This window comes from Myotis lucifugus, unplaced genomic scaffold (assembly GCF_000147115.1).
Source record: "Myotis lucifugus unplaced genomic scaffold, Myoluc2.0 scaffold_72, whole genome shotgun sequence".
Taxonomy (NCBI): Eukaryota; Metazoa; Chordata; class Mammalia; order Chiroptera; family Vespertilionidae; genus Myotis; species Myotis lucifugus.
This window is the reverse complement of record NW_005871120.1, coordinates 3559688-3580015: the sequence shown is the minus strand read 5'-3', so window position 1 is coordinate 3580015 and position 20328 is coordinate 3559688. Positions and strand designations below refer to the sequence as shown.

The 20328-nt window shown below is 44.4% G+C and overlaps 1 protein-coding gene across 1 annotated transcript in view; it reads left to right on the top strand.

The window, feature by feature from the left end:
- The window catches only part of CUNH16orf96 (chromosome unknown C16orf96 homolog), a 36684-nt gene that overhangs the window by 3693 nt on the left and 12663 nt on the right, over positions 1-20328 (top strand). The window contains exons 2-11 of the mRNA XM_023755313.1: positions 8769-8873; positions 10651-10731; positions 10945-11031; positions 11140-11389; positions 11613-11954; positions 12083-12862; positions 14906-14991; positions 15364-15474; positions 19010-19084; positions 19523-19687. Of these exons, the coding sequence (XP_023611081.1) occupies positions 8769-8873; positions 10651-10731; positions 10945-11031; positions 11140-11389; positions 11613-11954; positions 12083-12862; positions 14906-14991; positions 15364-15474; positions 19010-19084; positions 19523-19687 (2082 nt within the window). The remainder of the gene's footprint in view (positions 1-8768; positions 8874-10650; positions 10732-10944; positions 11032-11139; positions 11390-11612; positions 11955-12082; positions 12863-14905; positions 14992-15363; positions 15475-19009; positions 19085-19522; positions 19688-20328) is intronic.

The window sequence follows — 20328 nt, the reverse complement described above, 5'->3', positions numbered from 1 at the left end:
ATTGAACTGAGCAGGAAACGGAGTGGATGGGCTCAACAAAATCAGGCACCCAGAGCCTGTGAGAACACGCCTGGTGTCTGTCAGAGAGGAGAGAGCCCAGTCTGGCCAAGGTGGGCTGATGCCAGGCAAGAGAGGCAAATGGACAATATGGATAAACTGTAAGTCATCGTGCTGAGTGGAAGTGGACAGACACAGAGACCACATATTGCATGATTCTGTTTATATAAAACAGCTGAACTTAGAGATAGAAAGTGGAATAATGCTTGCCAGAGGCTGGGGGGTGGGGGCAATGGGAGTGACTGCTGATGGATCTAGGGTTTCTTTGGGGGTGATGAAAATGTTCTAGATAGAGGTGATGGTCGCAAACCTTGTGAATGTACTAAATGCCATTGAATTGTTTACTTTATTATTGTTATGTATATTTTACTGCACACACACACAAAACAGAGATTAGCAGAATTAACCTTAAAAAAAAGTTCTACCAATATGCTGTGTACAAGAGACACATTTTAACAATCTTTTTATATATTTTAATTTTTATATTTATTTCAGAGAAAAAGGGAGAGGGAGAGAGAGATAGAAACATAAATGATGAGAGTGAATCATTGATAGGCCACCTGCAGGCCCCCTACTGAGGATGGAGTCTACAACCCAGGCATGTGTCCTGTCCGGGAATTGAACCGTGACCTCCTAGTTCCATCGTCGGCAAACTGCGGCTCACGAGCCACATGCGGATCTTTGGCCCCTTGAGTGTGGCTCTTCCTAAGCTTTAGGCATACCCTAATTAAGTTAATAACAATGTACCTACCTATATAGTTTAAGTGTAAAAAATTTGGCTCTCAAAAGAAATTTCAATCCTCGTACTGTTGGTATTTGGCTCTGTTGACTAATGAGTTTGCCGACCACTGTCTAGTTCAGCCGTGGGCAAACTACGGCCCGTGGGCCGGATCCGGCCCGTTTGAAATGAATAAAACTAAAAAAAAAAAAGACCGTACCCTTTTATGTAATGATGTTTACTTTGAATTTATATTAGTTCACACAAACACTCCATCCATGCTTTTGTTCCGGCCCTCCGGTCCAGTTTAAGAACCCATTGTGGCCCTCGAGTCAAAAAGTTTGCCCACCCCTGGTCTAGTTCATAGGTCAATGCTCAACCACTGAACCATACTGGCCGGGCAACAAGAAACACATTTTAGATTCAAGGACATAAATAGGTTGAAAGTAAAAGGATGGGAAAAGATATTCCATGTAAGCAGTAACCAGAGGAGAGCTGGAGTGACTATGCTATCAGACAAGATAGACTTTAAGACAAAAATTGTTATAAAGACAAAGAAGGCTGCATCGGTGGCTGATGACAGGTTATGGAGGACCTCGGAGGCCAGAGAGGTAGACACAAGTGTCCAAGGGGCCAGCCCCTGAAGAGCAGCATGCCCCTTGCCTACCTTGATGGATGAAGGCTTCTAAAATGTATGAGTCTGCATTCCCACCAGCAGTGAAGGATGGTTCCTTTTTCTCCGCATCCTCTCCAGCACTTGTCGTTAGTTGATTTGTTGATGATAGCCATTCTGGCAGGTGTGAGATGGTACCTCATTGTCGTTTTGATTTGCATCTCTTGGATGATTAGTAACTTTGAGCATGTTTTCATATGTCTCTTGGCCTTCTGTATGTCCTCTTTCAAAAAATGTCTATTTAGGTCCTTTGTCCATTTTTTTATTAGTTTTTTTTATTGCCATCTACTGAGTGTGAAGCCTATCTTATTATGTTTTTTATTTGCATTTCCTTGGTGTCTAATGATGCTGAGTATCTTTTCATGCGTATGTTAGCCATTTGTATATCTTTGGAGAAATGTCTATTCAGCTTATTTGCCCTTTTAAAAAATATATATCTTATTGATTTTAGAGAGAGAGAGGAAGGGAGAGGGATAGAGAAACAGAAACATTGATGAGAAACATCGATCGGCTGCCTCCTGCATGCCCTCTACTGGGGATCCAGTCTAAAACCTGAGCATGTGCCCTGACCAGGAATTGAACCAGTGACCTCCTGATTCATGGGTCAATGCTCAACCATTTAGCCACAGCAGCCAGGCTATTTGCCCATTTTTAATTGGGTTATGTGTCTTTTTATTGTTGAGTTGTAAGAGTTCTTTATATATTCTGGATATGTGATGTCAGGTATATGATTTGTAAATACTTTCTGTCATTCTGTGAGTTATCTTTTCATTTTCTTGAAGGTGTCCTTTGATATACAAAGTTTTAAATTTTGATGAAGTCCAATTTATCTCTTTTTCTTTTTTCCTTTTTTTTGGTGGGGGGCGGGAGGGAAGGGGTATCACTTATGCTTTGGTGATGTATCTAAGAAACCATTTGCCTAACCAAAGTCATGAAGATTTACTCCTATGTTTTCTTCTACAACATAGGAGTAAATAGTGTATAGTTTATCTCTTTTTAAAAATATTTTTATTGATTTCAGAGAGGAAGGAAGAGGGAGAGAGAGATAGAAACATCAGTGATGAGAGAGAATCATTGATTGGCTGCCTCCTACATGCCTCCTAATGGGGATCAAGCTGCAACCCAGGCATATGCCCTTGACCAAAATCGAACCTGGGACCCTTCAGTCCACAGGCTGACACTCTATCCACTGAGCCAAACCAGCTAGGGCTAGTTTATCTCTTATATTTAAATCTAGGAACCATTGTCAGTTAATTTTTGTATACCAGTAGTATATAGTATCCAACTTCATTCTTTTACATGTGGAGAGTCATCTGTTCACTGTTGAAGACTATTCTTTCCCTGTTGCTTTGTTTTGGCACTTATTGAGAAATCAATTGACTGTAAATGTGAGAGTTTATTTCTGCATTCTCAATTCTCTTCCATTGATCTTTATATCTTTCCTTATGCCAGCACCACACTGTACTTTGTAGAGAGTTTTGAAATTAGGAAGTTTGAGTCCTCCAACTTTGTTCTTATTCAAAATTGTTTTATGATTCTGAGTCCCTTGCATTTGCATATGAATTTAGGATGAGATTGTCGATTTCTGCAAAAAAGAACCAATTGGCACCTTGGCTGGTGGGCTCAGTGGTTAGAGTATCAACCTGTGCACCAAAGGGTTGTAGGTTTAATCCCTGTCCCAGTCAGGACACATGTAGGAGGTGACCAATCAATGTGTCTCTCTCATATTGATGTTTCTCTCTCTCTCTCTCCTCTGTCTTTCTCTCCCTCTCCCTTCCACTCTCTATGGGAATCAATGGAAAAAATATCTGTGGGTGAGGATTAACAACAACAACAACAAAAGAACCAACTGGCATTTTTATAGTATAGGGATGCTATTTGTTCATTTATTTATTTATCAATCAGCTTTATTGATATGTAATTCACATACCATACAATTCACTCACTTAAAGAGTATACAATCCAGTGGTTTTTAAGAATTGAATATATACAACCGTCACCACAGTCAATTTTAAAATATTTTTATCACCTCAGCCCACAAGGGGGTGCACCAAGAGTGTCCACCTCAGGTAATTGGGGAGGCTGAGCCACTGGGCCCTATAGGACACCTAGTACAGAAAGCCACTCTATCGACACATCGAAGCATAAAAAAATGCGGAGACAAAGGAACAGGACACAAATGACAGAAATGGAGGAAAGCAAACTACTGGATATAGAGTTCAAAACCACACTTTTAAGGTTTTTCAAGAATTTTCTAGAAACAGCCGATAAACTCAATGAGAGCCTCAAGAAATCTAGTGAGACCCTCGAGGTTGTGATAAAGGACCAACTGGAAATTAAGCATACACTGACTGAAATGGAGGATATTATACAGACTCCCAACAGCAGACTAGAGGATCGCAAGAATCAAGTCAACGATTTGAAATATGAAGAAGCAAAAAACACCCAACTGGAAAAGCAAAATGAAAAAAGAATCCAAAAATACGAAGATAGTGTAAGGAGCCTCTGAGACATCCGAATTATAGGGGTACCAGAAGAAGAGAGAGAGCAAGATATTGAAAACCTATTTGAAGAAATAATGACAGAAAACTTCCCCTACCTGGTGAAAGAAATAGACTTCCAAGTCCAGGAAGCGCAGAGAACCCCAAACAAAAGGAATCCAAAGAGGACCACACCAAGACACATCATAATTAAAATGCCAAGAGCAAAAGACAAAGAGAGACTCTTAAAAGCAGCAAGAGAAAGAAAGGCAGTTACCTACAAGGGAGTACCCATACGACTGTCAGCTGATTTCTCAACAGAAACTTTGCAGGCCAGAAGGGAGTGGCAAGAAATATTCAAAGTGATGAATGCCAAGAACCTACAACCAAGATTACTTTATCCAGCAAAGCTATCATTCAGAATTGAAGGTCAGATAAAGAGCTTCACAGATAAGGAAAAGCTAAAGGAGTTCATCACCACCAAACCAGTATTATATGAAATGCTGAAAGGTATCCTTTAAGAAGAGGAAGAAGAAAATGGTAAAGATACAAACTATGAACAACATATACACATCTATCAACAAGTAAATCTAAAAATCAAGTGAATAAATAATCTGATGAACAGAAAAAAAAATCTTTATCACCTCAAAAAGAAACCCTGTACCCTTTAGTTATCACCACTCTATTCCTTCAATCTTCACTCCACCCCCAGCCATAAACAACCACTAATCTACTTTCTGTCTCTATAGATTTGCCTGGACATTTCATATAAATGGAATCATACAATATGTGGTCTTTTGTATTTGGCTTCTTTCACTTGGCATAATGTTTCCAAGGTGCATCCTTATAGCATAAGTACTCCATTCCTTTTTGTGGCTGAATAATAACCTATATTATGAGTATATCATATTTTGTTTATCCATCTGTAGTTGATTGATATTTGGATTGTTATTATAAATGAAACTGCTATAAACATTCATGTACAAGTTTATAGACCTATGTTTTTATTTCTCTTGGGTACATCATCACTAGGAGTGGACTTTCTAGGTCATAGAGTAACTCTGTTTAATCTTACGAAGAACTACCACACTGTTTTCTATAACAGCTGCGTCATTTTACATTTCCACCAGCAGTGTGTGAAGATTCCAGTTTCTCCACATCTTTACCAACACTTACTATTATCTGACTTTTAATTCTAACCATCCTAGTGGGAATGAAGTGGTATCTCATTATGATTTGAGTTGCATTTCCCTGATGGGTGAAAGGTTCTGAGTGGGTCGGGGTCGCTCACCAATGACATGAGGCTATAATGTATCGGAAGAAATTTTATTTCAAGTGCCTGGGTGCAGACCGACGGAATCCGAAACTGAAGGGGAGGCAAGACTTTTATCAGCTTCTGCTGGCTGCAGGCAGTCTCTGCTGACACACAGAGCTTGACCGGCGGTGCCAGGTGTCTCCTGGTTATTTAGGCCAGCGGTCGCCAACCGGTGGTCCGTGAGGTCCGAAAGGTTGGCGACCACTGATGTAGGCTATGCGGAGCTCAATGCTGCAAGCTTTCTGCAAGATATTTACTAAGGACAATACGTTTCCTCTGCCCTGTTTTATTCTCTTTTACCCTTTCAATGGGTAATGATGTTGATCATCTTTTCATGTATTTATTGGCCATTTGTACATCTTCTTTGGAGAAATGTCTATTCAGATCTTTGCCTGCTTTTAATTGGGTTATATAGAATATTCTTATGTGTTGCTGGATTCAGTTCACTAATATTTTGTTGAGGATTTTTGCATCCATATTCTAGTTTTCTTGTTATGCCTTTGTCTGATTTTGGTATCTGGCCTCACAGAATGAGTTTGGAATTTTTCTATTAAAAAATTGTGAAGAATTATATTAATTCTCCTTTAACTGTTTGCTAGAAGTCAGTGGTGAAGTAATCTGAGCCCAGGCCTTTCTTTTGTGCTATTTTATTATTATTATTTCAATCTCATCACTTGTTTAGGTCTTTTGAAATTATTTCTTCATGCCCTAACCGGTTTGGCTCAGTGGATAGAGCGTCGGCCTGAGGACTGGAGGGTCCCAGGTTTGATTCCGGTCAAAGGCGGGCACATATCCAGTAGCGGGTGTGCAGGAGGCAGTTAATCGATGTTTCTCTCTCATTGATGTTTCTAACTCTCTATCCCTCTCCCTTCCTCTCTGTAAAAAATCAATAAAATATATTTTAAAAAAATTATTTCTCCATGAGTCAGGTTTGGTAGTTTGTCTTTCTAGGAATTTGTCCATTTCTTCCAACTTATCTAATTTGTTGTTCACAGTATTCCTTTATAATTGTTTTAATTTTTTAAATCCTGTGTTTTTATTGATTTTTTGAGAGAGAGAAAGGGAGAGGAGGGAATGAGGTAGGGAGGGAAACATCAATCAGTTCCCTCCTGTAGGCACTGCAAAATTTCGTTGATCTTTTCAAAGAACAGGCTTTTAGTTTCATTGATTTACTCTGTTATTTTTTATTCTCTAATTCATTAGTTTCCACTCTAATCTTTATTGTTTCACTTTTTACTTGCTTTAATTTTAGTTCTGCTTTTCACAGTGTCTCAACGTGGAAGGTTAGGCTATTGATATAAGATCTTTCTTTTCTGTTAATATAGTCATATCCAACTAAAATTTCTCTCTAAGCATAGCTTTAGCTGCATCCCACAGATTTTTGTGTTGTATTTTAATTTTAATTCATCTCAAAGTGTTTTCTAATTTCCTTTGTGATTTTTTTCTTTGACCCATTAGTTATTTAGGAGAATGTTGTTTAATTTCCACATATTTATGAATTTCTAATCGTTTCTTCTGTTATTAGTTTCTAATTTAATTCCACTGTGGTCAGGGAACATGTTTTGTATTATTTCAGACCTTTTTAAACTTACTGAGACTAGTTCTATGGCCTACCTTATGATCTGTCCTATAGAATATTCTATGTGTGCTTGAGAAGACTGTATTCTGCCATAGTTGAGTGGAGTTTTCTATAGATGTGTTATGTCTGATTGGTTTACAGTGTTGTTCATATCTTCTATTTCCTTGCTGATCTGTCCAGTTGTTTTTATCTATTATTGGAAATGCAGTGTTGAAGTCTTCAACTATTCTTGTTGAATTATCTATTTCTCCTTTCAGTTCTTTTTTTTAATAATTTTTTGTTATATATTTTATTTTATTTTTAAATACATTTTATTGATTTTTTTACAGAGAGGAAGGGAGAGGGATAGAGAGTTAGAAACATCGATGAGAGAGAAACATCGATCAGCTGCCTCCTGCACACCCCCTACTGGGGATGTGCCCACAACCAAGGTACATGCCCTTGACCGGAATCGAACCTGGGACCCTTCAGTCCGCAGGCCGACACTCTATCCACTGAGCCAAACCGGTTAGGGCTCTCCTTTCAGTTCTGTCACTTTTTGCTTCATGTATTTTGGGGCTCCATTGTTGGGTGCATATATTTACTTATTATGTATTCCTGATGGATTGACCCTCTTGTCATTATAAATGTCTCTCTCTCATAACAATTTTTATCTTAAAGTCTACTTTGTCTGATATTAATATAGTCACTACAGTTCCCTTTTGGATACTGCTTGCATGGTATATCTTTTTATATCCTTTTATTTTCAACCTGTTTGCATATTTGAATCTAAATATGTCTCTTCTAGGCACTATGAGTTTGGATCATGTTTTCTTATTCATTATATCAATCTCTGCCATTCACATTTAATATAATTAATAATGAGATGGATTTCTGGCCCTGGCCGGTGTGGGTCAGTTGGTTGGAGCATCATCTCATACAGGTTGTGGGTTCAATCCCCGGTCAGGGCTTATATAGGGCCCATCGATGTTTCTCTCTCACATCAATGTTGTTGTTGTTGTTGTTCTCTCTCTCTCTTCCTTCTCTTCTCATTAAAAAATCAATTAACATATCCTTGGGTGAGGATTAAATTTTTATTTTATTTTAAAAGAAGGACTTCTGCCATTTTGCTATTTTTTATTTCTGTTAGCTGAATGCCTAACTATGCACTAGACTTTTTATATACATGATCACATTTTTATATGCATTTTATGATTGAGAAATCAAAAACTTAGAAAGGTGCAGTAGCAGCTCCAGTCAGTGGTGAAACTCAGCTATGAGCCCAGCATTTCACCATCAGCTCTTGCCTAGAAGTTTCCTCACTGGTCGTCCAGCTTCCCCTGTTGCCCTGGTTACACATGCAGCCAGAAGGACCCTCTAAAAATGTAGACCAGCCCTGGCTGGGTGGCTCAGTCCATTGGAGTGTTGTCTCATGGACCAAAAGGTTGTGGGTTCAATTCCTGATCAGGGCACATGCCTAGTTTCGGGTTCAATCCCCAGTTGGGGCATGTCCAGGAGGCAACCAACCAATGTTTCTCTCTCACATCAATGTTTCTTTCTCTCTCTCCCCTCCCTTCTCTCTCTAAAATCGCTATAAAAATAAAAATAAAAAAAACCTATCCTGAGATGAGGATTTAAAAAAAAAAGCAGATCCAATCGTAACTCCTTTGCTGATTTCCAGTGGCTCCCACCAAAGGGCATGCGGTGCTTCATAATGAGTGGCTCCTGGTTACTGAATACATTCAAACACAGGGTTGCCTCCTTCCCACCCAGGCTATTTGAGAGCTCAGAGCACTGTTGATTCAACTGTCATTTGTTGGCTTCTGCGTATATTCCAGCAAAGGCCTTGGGATAGCCAAGAGGACTTCTTGGACCATGGCAGTCATCAGAGAACTTCCATACTTTACTTGCCTTCTCCCCCAGCCACACACAACTTCATGTTTTTTTCCTCCTCTCTCCCTCTTCAGGCTATGAAGACCATGCAGGATTTGCTCACCGACATTAATTCACTCAAGGCTGCCACTGAAACCCTCAGGAAGGATGTGGACATGCTGAAGGACATGTGGAATAAGGTAGACGCTCCCCAGCATCCTCCAAGCTGGCCATGCTGCTCGGACCATTGGTGGTTGGGTGTCAGGATAAATCTAGGACGCCCATTCTTAGTCAAAGGACACAGCCATTGGGGCAGGAGATGGGGACTGACATGGTCCAGCCACTTGGCCCTTCCCACTGAATTCTCTGTGGCTTCCACCATGCTATGCTCCTCACCATGCTGTGCTCCGACACCATTTGTAAGTGACAGAGTCTTAGTTCATTCTGGCTTAGGTAAAATCAGATAATTTATTGTCTCATTTACTAAAAAGTACAGGAATGCCTTCAGGTACAGCTAGATTTAGGTGTTCATACCACATCAGTACTTCTCTCAGTGATGATTTTCCTCTGGGTTGGCTTCATATTCATGTAGGTAGGTACTCCCTACGTCTTGGCTACTCTAGGCTTATTTATGTTCCATTAACTTAGGAGAAAGAGGGCACCTCTCCCTCTTTTAGAAAGCTCTTTTTACCCTGAGACAGAGAATAAACCTAGCACGGCCTACATGCTAGCCCCTCTATAGCCCCAGGACATCAACCCAGGAGTGTTCTAACCCTTTACCATGATGTGAAAAGACATGGGATTTCTGAAGTATGAGCTCATAGTTGGGGAGTCAGAACTGGGCTCAGAAGCCAGCTCTCTGCACCCCCAGGCTAGTATTGTGGCGGCGGTTTTACAGCTTGCCTCCGAATAATACGATTGAAGGATCATCTTCAATGCACAGGTCAGTGTATACACTTGATCATCATGGCAGCTGTGAGAACTTTAATCTTGGGCGAGGTAGCTCCCATCTGAGCAGAAAGGGCATTGTCATGAAACACTAAAAAGGACCCTTGAACAAATCCATTTGAGAAGCTATGCCTCCTAACCAATCTTTTAGAGATTCTTTTTTTAAAATTCTTTGTTGTTGAAAGTATTACATATGTCTCCTTTTCCCCCATTGTCCTCTCTTTGCCTGCTTTCGCCCCCCCGCCCAGCGCATGGCCTCACCCCTCTACTGTCTTTGTGCATTGGTTATCCTTATATGCATGCATACAAGTCCTTTGGTTGATCTCTTACCACCCTCTCCCACTGTACCCTGCCTTCCCTCTGAGATTTGATGGTCTGTTTGATGCTTCTATGTCTCTGTATCTATTTTTGTTCATCAGTTTATGTTGTTCATTATATTCCACAAATGAGTGAGATCATGTAATATTTATCTTTCTCCGACTGGCTTATTTCGCTTAGCGTATTGCTCTCCAGGCTCATCCATGCTGTTGCAAATAGTAAGAGTTCTTTTTTTATTTTAATATTTTAAAAATTGATTTCAGAGAGGGAAGGGAGAGGGAGAGAGAGAGAGAAACATCAGTGATGAGGATATTAATTGGCTGCTTCCTGCACTCCTCCTACCAGGGACCGAGGTTTTACATGTGCCCTGACCGGGAATTGAACTGTGGCCTCCTGGTTCATAGGTTGATGCTCAACCATTGAGCAATACTGGCTGGGTTTGGAGGTCCTTAATGTTTTTTTGCCCATTAAAAGCTCTGAGAAGTCCTGCAGTACAAAAACGCATTGAGTGCTTTTTTAAGCCCAACATTCCCCAAACTTTTTTGCCCAGGGAACTCTTTTTGACCCCTTTCTCACTCTCTGGGAAACACTTTTTCTTCCTTCCCCAACTCTTAGTCACCTAGTGCTAAGTCCTTGTATTTGAGCAGTGGGAGAAGCAGGGCTGAGACCAGAACTGACACTCCTGATGCATGGGTTTGGCTTATTTGACAGATACACCTGGACCGCATAAACACTTTCTTGGATGACATGAAAGTGCAGAACCGGAAGATACATGTGCTGCAGCGGGATGTGGTGAGGGACTCGGTCCCATCCTCCCTCCCTGCTCCCCTGACCTCTAGGCCCAGGGGTGCCGTGCATGGGGAGGGGTCAGCAGGGGAGCACAATCTGGAAAGGCCCATTCATTTGCAAGTATAGAGGGCAGTGTGGACAAGGGAGCCACATGCAAGGGTATCACACCCTCCAGGTTCACATCCCTTATTTCCAACCCCTTCCTTCACCTCCCAGACTGCTCTCCAGAACAAGATTAGCACCATCCCCAAAGCTGACGACTTGGTACTCTGGAGCAGCCTCCACGATGCCTTGTTCATCCCGGTAAGTGAAAGAAGATGGAGGAGGAGGAAGTAGGTGTGAGGGAACAGGCAGGGTGATCGCTGAGCTGGCCTGGTGCAGCCCTGGCCACCCCAGCTCCCTTTTCCACAGGGAACTGTTCAACAGGGAGATGTTTCAGAAGAGCTGGAAGATTCTGATATGTGGAAAGTTGCAGAGAAGCTCCCAGAGCCTGAACTTCCCCAGACCACCATGTTCCTCGAAAGTTCTGGTCCCAGCCAGGTCTCAGAGGCCTTCCAACTCCCCAGGCCCTTGGAGACCGTTTGGCCTTATCCGGTCCCTGGGCAAGTACAGAAGGAGGAGTCTGCCTATGGAGTTCCTCTCACAGGGGCCCAGGGGTTGGGCCAGTCTCAGGTGCTTGAGCCTGAGCCAGCACCCAAACCTAGCCCTGAGCCTGAGTCCATGCCTGGCCTTGAGCCCATACAACAGCCCAGTCTGGCACCTGGGTTCATAGTACCACCTTGGCCTAGGTTCAGACCGAAGACTATGGCCAGACCTGGGCCTGCATATGGACCTGGGCTTGCATTTGCACTTAGACCTGCCCTCAGACCTGGGTTTGTCCCTAGACCTGGGCCTGCCCCTGGACCTGGGCCTATATATGGACCTGGACCTGGGTATGGACCTGGGTATGGACCTGAGACTCCATATGGACCTGGGCCTATATATGGACCTGGACCTGGGTATGGACCTGGGCCTGCCCCCGGACCAGGGCCTGCCCCCGGACCAGGGCCTGCCCCTGAACCCATGCCCCCTGGGCCTGCCCCTGGACCTGGGTATGGACCTGGGCCTGCCCCCGGACCAGGGCGTGCCCCTGAACCCATGCCCCCTGGGCCTGCCCCTGGACCTGGGCCTATATATGGACCTGGACGTGGGTATGGACCTGAGACTCCATATGGACCTGGGCCTATGTATGGACCCGGGCCTATGTATGGACCTGGGCCTGCCCCCGGACCAGGGCCTGGGCCTGAGTTTGGACCTGGGCTTGCCCCAGGCCCTTGGCCCACACCACCAAGATTCTGGCCTATGCCATCAACAGGTGGGCTTCCTCCCAGAGGCTTGCCTGACTATAGCAGTTGGCCTTTCTGGGGCTTAGGTCACTTTCAGCCTGGCCCAGGCCAATTGGACTCCCAGGGTTTCAGGGCCCCACCACCAGCCATAGAGCCTGGCTCAGCCTGGCCTCATACACTGGAGTCACAGGAAGAGATGCCCCAGCTCCCATCTCTCTCAGAAGGTACGGAAGAAGATTATTTACAGTACAAGACAGACACTCAGGATGGAGCCCCTGCTCCTCAAACCTCTGAAGAAGGACCCCCTAAGAGTGCCCGGACCGCCCTCCGGCGGATGAAAACTACTGCTGCCATTGCCGCTGCTGCCGCCGCTGCCTATGCGGCTGCTGCCTCGAGCTCAGCAGCCCGGGCAGCTGAGTCCTCAGCCCTGGTCGTCAAGGATGCCCCCGCCACTAAACTGGCCTCTGTAGCAACAAGCGTGGCTGCATCTGGACCCTTAGGGATCTTTGCAGATGTTATGGGTGCTGGGTCTTCCCGTGGGGCCATACCCTCCGTGTCAATCACCGATGAGGCCGAGATGGGCTATGAAGAGTTCATCGCTTCTACCTATGCTACTCACTTCATCGCTCCTGAAACTGAGCTGTCCCAGGCCACGCTGGTCCCCAAACAGACAATAATTTCTGAAGACAAGAAGAAGGCCATCAAGTATTCCATGAGCCACAGAGCCCAGATACCCGTTAAGCACGACTCCCTGAAAGAAGAGTTTGACCAGCTGTCGTCCCACATGAAACATCACATAGCTCATCTAGGTAGGCCCAGACTGGCTCTGGGAAGTGTGGTAGGGGCTTGGGCCCTCCCCAGGGCCTTCGAGCAGCACCTCCTCTCCTTTTGCTTAACTGCTCCCAACAAAATCTACATTCAGCCACTCGCCATTCATTACTTTGGTGTAAGCATTAGCCTCTTACTAGTCTAGTCTATTCTTTACAATGAATGTACAGTGAGGTCTTATCTTAGGAGAGAGGGGCAGTTATAGGCTAAAGTTGGTGCTTAACACGTTAAGCGCCCAGTCACCGGTGACTGACACTATACTTTCCGTCCGGAAGACAAAATAGACTGGGCGCTTAATGTGTTAAAGAGGAAAATTGCATGTCAAAATTAGTCTTGAAAATCTCCCTTTCAACAGCCCATAAGACACAGTGTTTTGGTAAGTCCAGATCCCCAGAGTGTCCAACAACACTGAACAGCCCCCAGATGAAGCAGTCAATTTGGGATTAAGAACAACTGCCTGGTACACATATGGATCCTTAAACACCACAGTCACATTCTAGGTGTCAGTGGGACCAGTACATTTATGCTCCCATTTCACGCCCATGATGGGCATATGCGCAGTGATGACAGAGGGGCACAGGGGCCTACTCTAGCAGTTCTCACCCTTGAGCTCACCTCAACACCCCCTGAGGGGGCGTGGTGCAGCACAGACTGTGGGGCCCACCCCAAGAGTTTCTGACTAAGGCGACTGAGAGGGGCGCAATCATGTGCATTTCGAACCCTTCCTGGGGCAATGCTGCTGGCCTGGGGACCGCCTCTGAGACCCATTTCCCGCCCTCTGTAAACCATTACCTTGCTGTTCTGCTCTCTGCCAAGTACAATAGTTGAATTAATCTAAGTCCAACCCATGTGTGGCACCACCCCAATGGGCAGTGCTGTTCACAAATCTTAAAAAGAAAAAGGAGAACATCACATAGTTACAAAGAACCACATTGATATCAGTGAACACTGGGGCATGGCTAAGGTTCTGAATTTAATTTTAAATGTAAAGCCATCGTGGCCCAAATTCTACCTCTGACCAGCTGTTATTTTAAGGAAACTATAGTTAGGTTATAAACGTGTCTTGGCTGTAACTTTCATACATTCATAGTTCTGTCCTGTACATTCGTTTTTGACCTCTCATCTGGAACTGGATACAGCGTATCTATTTTTTTATTACCCCCCTCCTCTTTTGTTAAATCTTTCTTTTTATTTTGTGGTGAATAACATACTTCTAAATAAGGTATTTCATAGTTTTGCTCAGGGTCATTTTGGGGAGGGGAGTAAATTCCAGAGAGTTTTCCCTAGGCCTGCTCTAATATGATAACCTGGAGACACTTGGAATGGGGCGAGTTCAAGTTCAGATGTGCTCTAAGTGTGAAGTGCACAGTGGACATTGAAAGCTTAGTACAGAAACAAGAATGCAAAATATCTCATTAATAATTTTTATTACATACTTAAATGATACTATTTAGATATATTGGGTTAAATAAAATATTTTATTAAAATTAATGCACACATTGCCTAGCCGGCATGGCTCAGTGGTTGAGCATCGACCTGTGCACCAGGAGGTCACTTCGATTCCTGGTCAGGGCACATGCCCGGGTGGTGGGCTTGATCCCCAGTGTGGGGTAAGCAGGAGGCAGCCGATCAATTATTCTCTCTCATCATTGATATTTCTCTCTCTCTTCCTCTCCTTTCCTCTCTGAAATCAATAAAAATGTAAAAACAAAAAAAAAAAAATCCCAAACCAAAACATTATTTAAAAATAAATAAACAAAAAATAAAATTAATGCACAATGCACACACAAAACAAATAAAAAAAACTATGTATGTCACTTGCATCTTTTTAGATTTTTTAAATGTGACTACTATAAAAAAAAATGTGACTTCTAGAAAATTTTAAATGACCCCCACCTCACAGCACAGTATTGCTCTGTTGGACAGCACCGCCTCAGACATTTCATAACAGAAGCAGGTGAAGGTCTAAACAAAGCCTCTTTCTCCATCCCTGCCCCCAACGGCCACCCCTCCTTTGCTTTCAGCTGAGAGGGGAAGCGCTTCCAGGTTTGGGATGACACTGGACATACTGCAAGAAAAGATTGGCAACCTCCAGAAATCCAGGTTACAGGTCAGTGTCCTGGGCAGAAAGCTTTTATTAAGACGCCCCATCCGCAAGCTGATGGCAGACTCTATGACCCAGAACCAGATGGAGCATTTGTCCTCCAGCTGAACGGAGGCCTGGGGCAGCGAGGGGCTGAGAAGGCAGCTGCAGCCCCTCATACTGCTCCAGCTGGTGCCGGGTCCCAGGCTGTGGGGAAGAGTCCCAGAGTTGTTAAGATGGCAGGTTGCGGGGAGGGAAAGATGGCAGGTTTGTGGGGAGAGGGGCGGGCGGCAGATGGCAGGTTGGAGTTATACTGGTCTGGAACACCCTTCAAGCCCCATTTCACCCATGGTGGCCTCAGGGGCAGAGGCCTTGAATGCCTGTGTCTCCCCCTTTTAGGAGGAGGAACTCGAGAAAGTTTGGGGCCACCAAATAGCAGCGATGAAGGATCACCACATCGTTCTGGACAGGGCAGTGGAAAAGATCTATAATCGCCTGGAGGAGTTTAAGGTTCGGAGGTCTGGGTGGTCCCTGGCGGCCAGCTGAGGGGATAATTATGGGGATATTTAGACCTTCTCCACGGTTTCACAGATGTACCTAAGGCAGGGGAACCAGTGGACATTTTACTGGCATTTTCCTGTGTGTAAATTATACTTCAATTAGAAACAAACAAATCCCGCCCTCTCCCACAAGCACGCACACATCTATAATAATAAAAGTGTAATATGCTAATTAGACCAGACATCCTTCCTTCCAGACAAAGCCACAGTGGGCGGGGACCACGGTAGAGGCAGCAGAGGCCCCTGGCCGTTGGTGGGGGAAGGGGGGAGCCTGCAGTGGCAGGGGGCGGGGCCAAGGCCCTTGGACGAATTTCGTGCATAAGGTCTCTAGAATAACAGAAGGGCCTAGCGAGCCCCATGGTCGGCAAACTGCGGCTCGAGAGCCACATGCGGCTCTTTGGCCCCTTGAGTGTGGCTCTTCCACAAAATACCACGTGTGGGTGCACACGTACAGTGTGATTGAAACTTCATGGCCCATGCACAGAAGTCGGTTTTTGGCCTGGGCGAGTCTATTTTGAAGAAGTACTGTTGATATTTGGCTCTGTTGACTAATGAGTTTGCTGACCACTGGCCTAGACAGTGTCCCTCTCTTTTTTTTTTAATTGATTTCAGAGAGGAAGGGAGAGGGAGAGAGAGATAGAAACATCAATGATGAGAGAGACTCATTGATCGGCTGCCTCCTGCACACCCCCTACTGAGGACCGAGCCTGCAACCCTGGCATGTGCCTTAACTGGAATCAAACCCAGGACCCTTCAGTCCACAGGCTGACACTCTATCCACTCAGCCAAACCAGCTAGGGCAACAGTGTCCCTCTTGTTAACCACTGGGTCACCCACCTCTAGAAGGATGCCTGGCATAGAGTGAAGGCTCAAAATGTGCTGAAAGAATCAAATGAATCAGAGGATTTCTTGCACCAACTGTTACATTCATAACTTTCCCCCTAAACAACCTTCTTTCTGACCGAACAGTGCCAAGAGGCCTTTCTGGAACAGCGGAGTTGCTGACATGGAAAGTATGGGAATGATACAGAACCCTTACCAGGGGCTCACTCCACCAGACACATTCTCCATGAGCCTGATGGGTTCTGACTGCTGAGCTGGACCTCAGGACCAGTCCAGTCTGTGACTTGTCCCAGACATTTGGAGAAGTCATTCCCAAAGTAGAAAGAGAAAAAATTCCAAACACAACCAACTGGGGTGGTTTCCATGGGAGCTTCTGATTACCAGTCAGGGGGCTATTGGTGGGATGCGTTAGGATGCAGGGGGCAAAAGGGAGAGGACCCACACAGGGCAACTCAGAAAAAGAAATCATACACGGGGAGCCAGTTCCCCGCTTAAGTGCAGGTGGGAGGGATAGGTTCTGGACTGAGTGTGGACAGAGGAGACTAGGGTAATAGGATCAGACCTTGTGAGTACCCAGATCAGTAACATCAGCTCCTGACAACGCTGGGCCCTCTTTTTGTCACTGCTTCAAAGAGGCCAGATTGCCATGTCCTAAGGATATATTGATGCCCTTCCTCAATGGAGATGAGCCAGTTCATTCAACATGTCTGATGTGTACCCAGCACTATGCCCTGCCCTGCACGAGGGGAGGAAGGGTCATAATATCTGTCTCCAAGTAGTCATTGCTTATTGAGAGAAACTCCAGAGGATGAGGCCCAACCAAACAGCACCAGATGGAGCAAGGCAGTCTTTGTCTTGACTACCTTCTTGTCCTGTGTGCCAACAAGAAAAAATTAATTGCTTATAAAAGTTAACCCTTGAAGGACCTGGAAGAGCAGGGCTTGGTATACAACACATATTTCATTAAATATGTCTTAAATGAACATGTGCAAGAGATCAGCAGCCCCTGTTGAGTCCTTCCAGTAGAGAAATTAGGGCATACAGACACATCTGGGATAGGTGTTACTGCTTTACCTGGATGTCTGCGAGAAAGTGTTATGAACATGACAGGTGATGTTCTTTATTCATTGAATCATTCAGCCAATCTTACTGAGCCTTCACTCTGCACCAGGCACCCTTCCAAGGCCTGGTGATGCAGCAGTCAACAAGACAGACACCATCTAGGCCAGGGGTGGGCAAACTTTTTGACTCGAGGGCCACAATGGGTTCTTAAACTGGACAGGAGGGCCGGAACAAAAGCATGGATGGAGTGTTTGTGTGAACTAATATAAATTCAAAGTAAACATCATTACATAAAAAGGTACAGTCTTTTTTTTTTTTTAGTTTTATTCATTTCAAACGGGCCGGATCCGGCCCTCGGGCCGTAGTTTGCCCACGGCTGATCTAGGCTCTTCTGTATTTGGTAGTAAACAGTGATATTGGTGATTTTAATCAAAGTATAATTTATGCACAGTAAAATGCCCAAGTTTTAAGTATAAGAGGTGAATTAATTTTTGCCTATTACACACCCACATCACTACCACCCAATCAAGATACAGCAGGAAAATAAGTGAGAACAGAACTTTTTTTTTTTTTGACTCTCTGGAAAACATTACTTCCCTTTGCAAGTGGATGTGATGGAGCTTTGCATTAATTAGAACTCAGTTCAACTGCGAATAACATGAACTCCCAGATAACTGACTGAAACAAGGTGACAGAAAAACAAGGAAGTCAGAAATGATTGGTCTAGAGCTGGTCTAGAATTCCATGGTGTGTGACTTCCATTCACAAGGTCACCTCAAGCTCCAAGGTGGCTGCTGGTCTCTAGAAATTAATTCTGCATTCAAGCCAGCCGTGAATAAGACATCTATCCACTTCTATTTTTACTCCAGTGGTCACACCAAGCTGTAAGGGAGGCTATGAAATGTAGTCATGATTCTGGGAGGTCAGATGCCAGCTAAAAGTTGGAGGTTCTGTTGCTAAGGATGAGAGGAAGACAAGATAGGAAGGAAGAAGTAGAAGCCTATTTTCTGCTTTGGAGGAAAAGTGACCTCAGCCTCTGGGGACATGGCCCAGTGGGTGTGAGGCTCTTCCCAACCAGGTCAGCGCTGCTGCCTCATAGGAGAGTTCAGTAAGTGGAGAGAGGGCAGAAGTAATGGAGAGAGTAGAGTCATGGGAAAGGGAAAGAAGGAGTTTTCCTTTGACAATGGGATACAGTATGTGATATGTAAGTGCTTGGCTGATGAATAGACGGCAGTTCTTACTGGGACCTCATTACAGATCAGAAGAGAGGAACTTGTCCTAAACATCTAAGGAGCCAAAGCATTGGTTTATGTTTTCCTGCCTTAGGTCTGCCTCCCTGTGCAGCAAAGTTGCCATGTCTGCCTCCAAGAGGACAACTTTTCCCAAGTCTCACATTTCTTCCCTTCTAATCTGGGCACCAGGCACCCAGGAGCCCAAGCCTTCCCGTGTGCCCACCCTACCTGCTGTCCACCTGGTCTCATGGTTCCTTCTTAGCACCACAGCAAGGGTAGAGGTGAGAGGTGGATATTATCCTCAGGGATTCCAGGGATGACCGACATGCCCTTTGCTTCTGTTCTTAGACTCTCCAATCTCAAATAAAAGACCTAGACGTGATCAAGGCAGACAAAAGTGCGATGGAGCAGGAGTTAAAAGAGGTGAGTGAGCAGATTCCTCTCCCCCTCCTGCTCCCTCATCCTGAGCCCCAGCTCTCCCACCCAGGGAAATGAAATCATCGAGCCAAGACAAAACCTGGCAGGGTGACTTCAGAGTCTCCCTCCACCTTGATTCACATGGAAAGGCTGGGGACACTTCTCAGAAGTTGTCCCATCAACTCCTATTTTCAGTGCTTCAGGTTAGTGACAATTTGTTATATGAACTTAAAAATCACTCACCAACTCTATCATAGGAAAACCTTAGCTTAGATCTGATGATTGTCTTTGAGCCAGCATAGACCCCAGGATTGAATTTAAGCCAAGGCTACATGTCCAGGGTCCCAAACTTGAAAAAAATTGACCAAAATGATCTGATCTCCCCCAGCTTCTCCTTGCTCCCACCCCAGCAGCTCTGCCTCTCTGAGTCCCTTCTCTCTCTAGAAAGCTGACAAGAGCATCTTGGCAGCCAAGGCAAGCCGGGTTGATCTGGACAGGGTGGCAACGGAGCTGAACGACATGATTCAGGGCATACTATTGAGGGTCGTGTCCCAAGAGGAGGACTGGAAGAAGACTGTGGAGCAGCTCAGCAAGGACATGGGCAGCAAGGTGAGTTTCCCTGTATCAGTTATCACTTGTTATGTAACAAATTACCCTGTACTTCAGCAGTTTAAACCAACAAACATTTAGTTTCTGAAGGTCAAGAATTTGAGAGCTGCTTAGCTGGATGGCTCAGGGTCTCCCATAAAGATGCTGTCATCTGAAGGTTTGACTGGGGCCAGAGGAGCCGCTTCCAAGATGGCCCCCTCACATGGCTGTGGGCAAGACTCCACACTTCCTCACCACATGAACTCCTTCTTAGGGCTGCTCAAGTGGCCTCACACCATTGCAGTTGACTTCCCCTAGAATGAGTGACCCAAGGGAGCAAGACAGATGTAGCTTCTACATTTATCAGCTAGAAATCTGTGAATAGCTTTCCTTCATCAACTTGAGCTGATTACCCTGAAATATGGTTCTTTCAGGAAAGACAGAAAAATGATGAATTGTTTCCTTTAGTGATCAGTTTTCAGGACAATATATTGATGGAAATGCCCACATCCCAAAACATGGTGGCAATTGAGAGTTTCTGTTTTTCTTTTTTTATTTCTTCTTTGTGAGTGTAACTGTGAATCATGAATTTTTATTATTTAATTCACTCAGTCAATTAAGTTACTATTTATTTTGTCACTCGCATGGTCTCATCTTTGGCC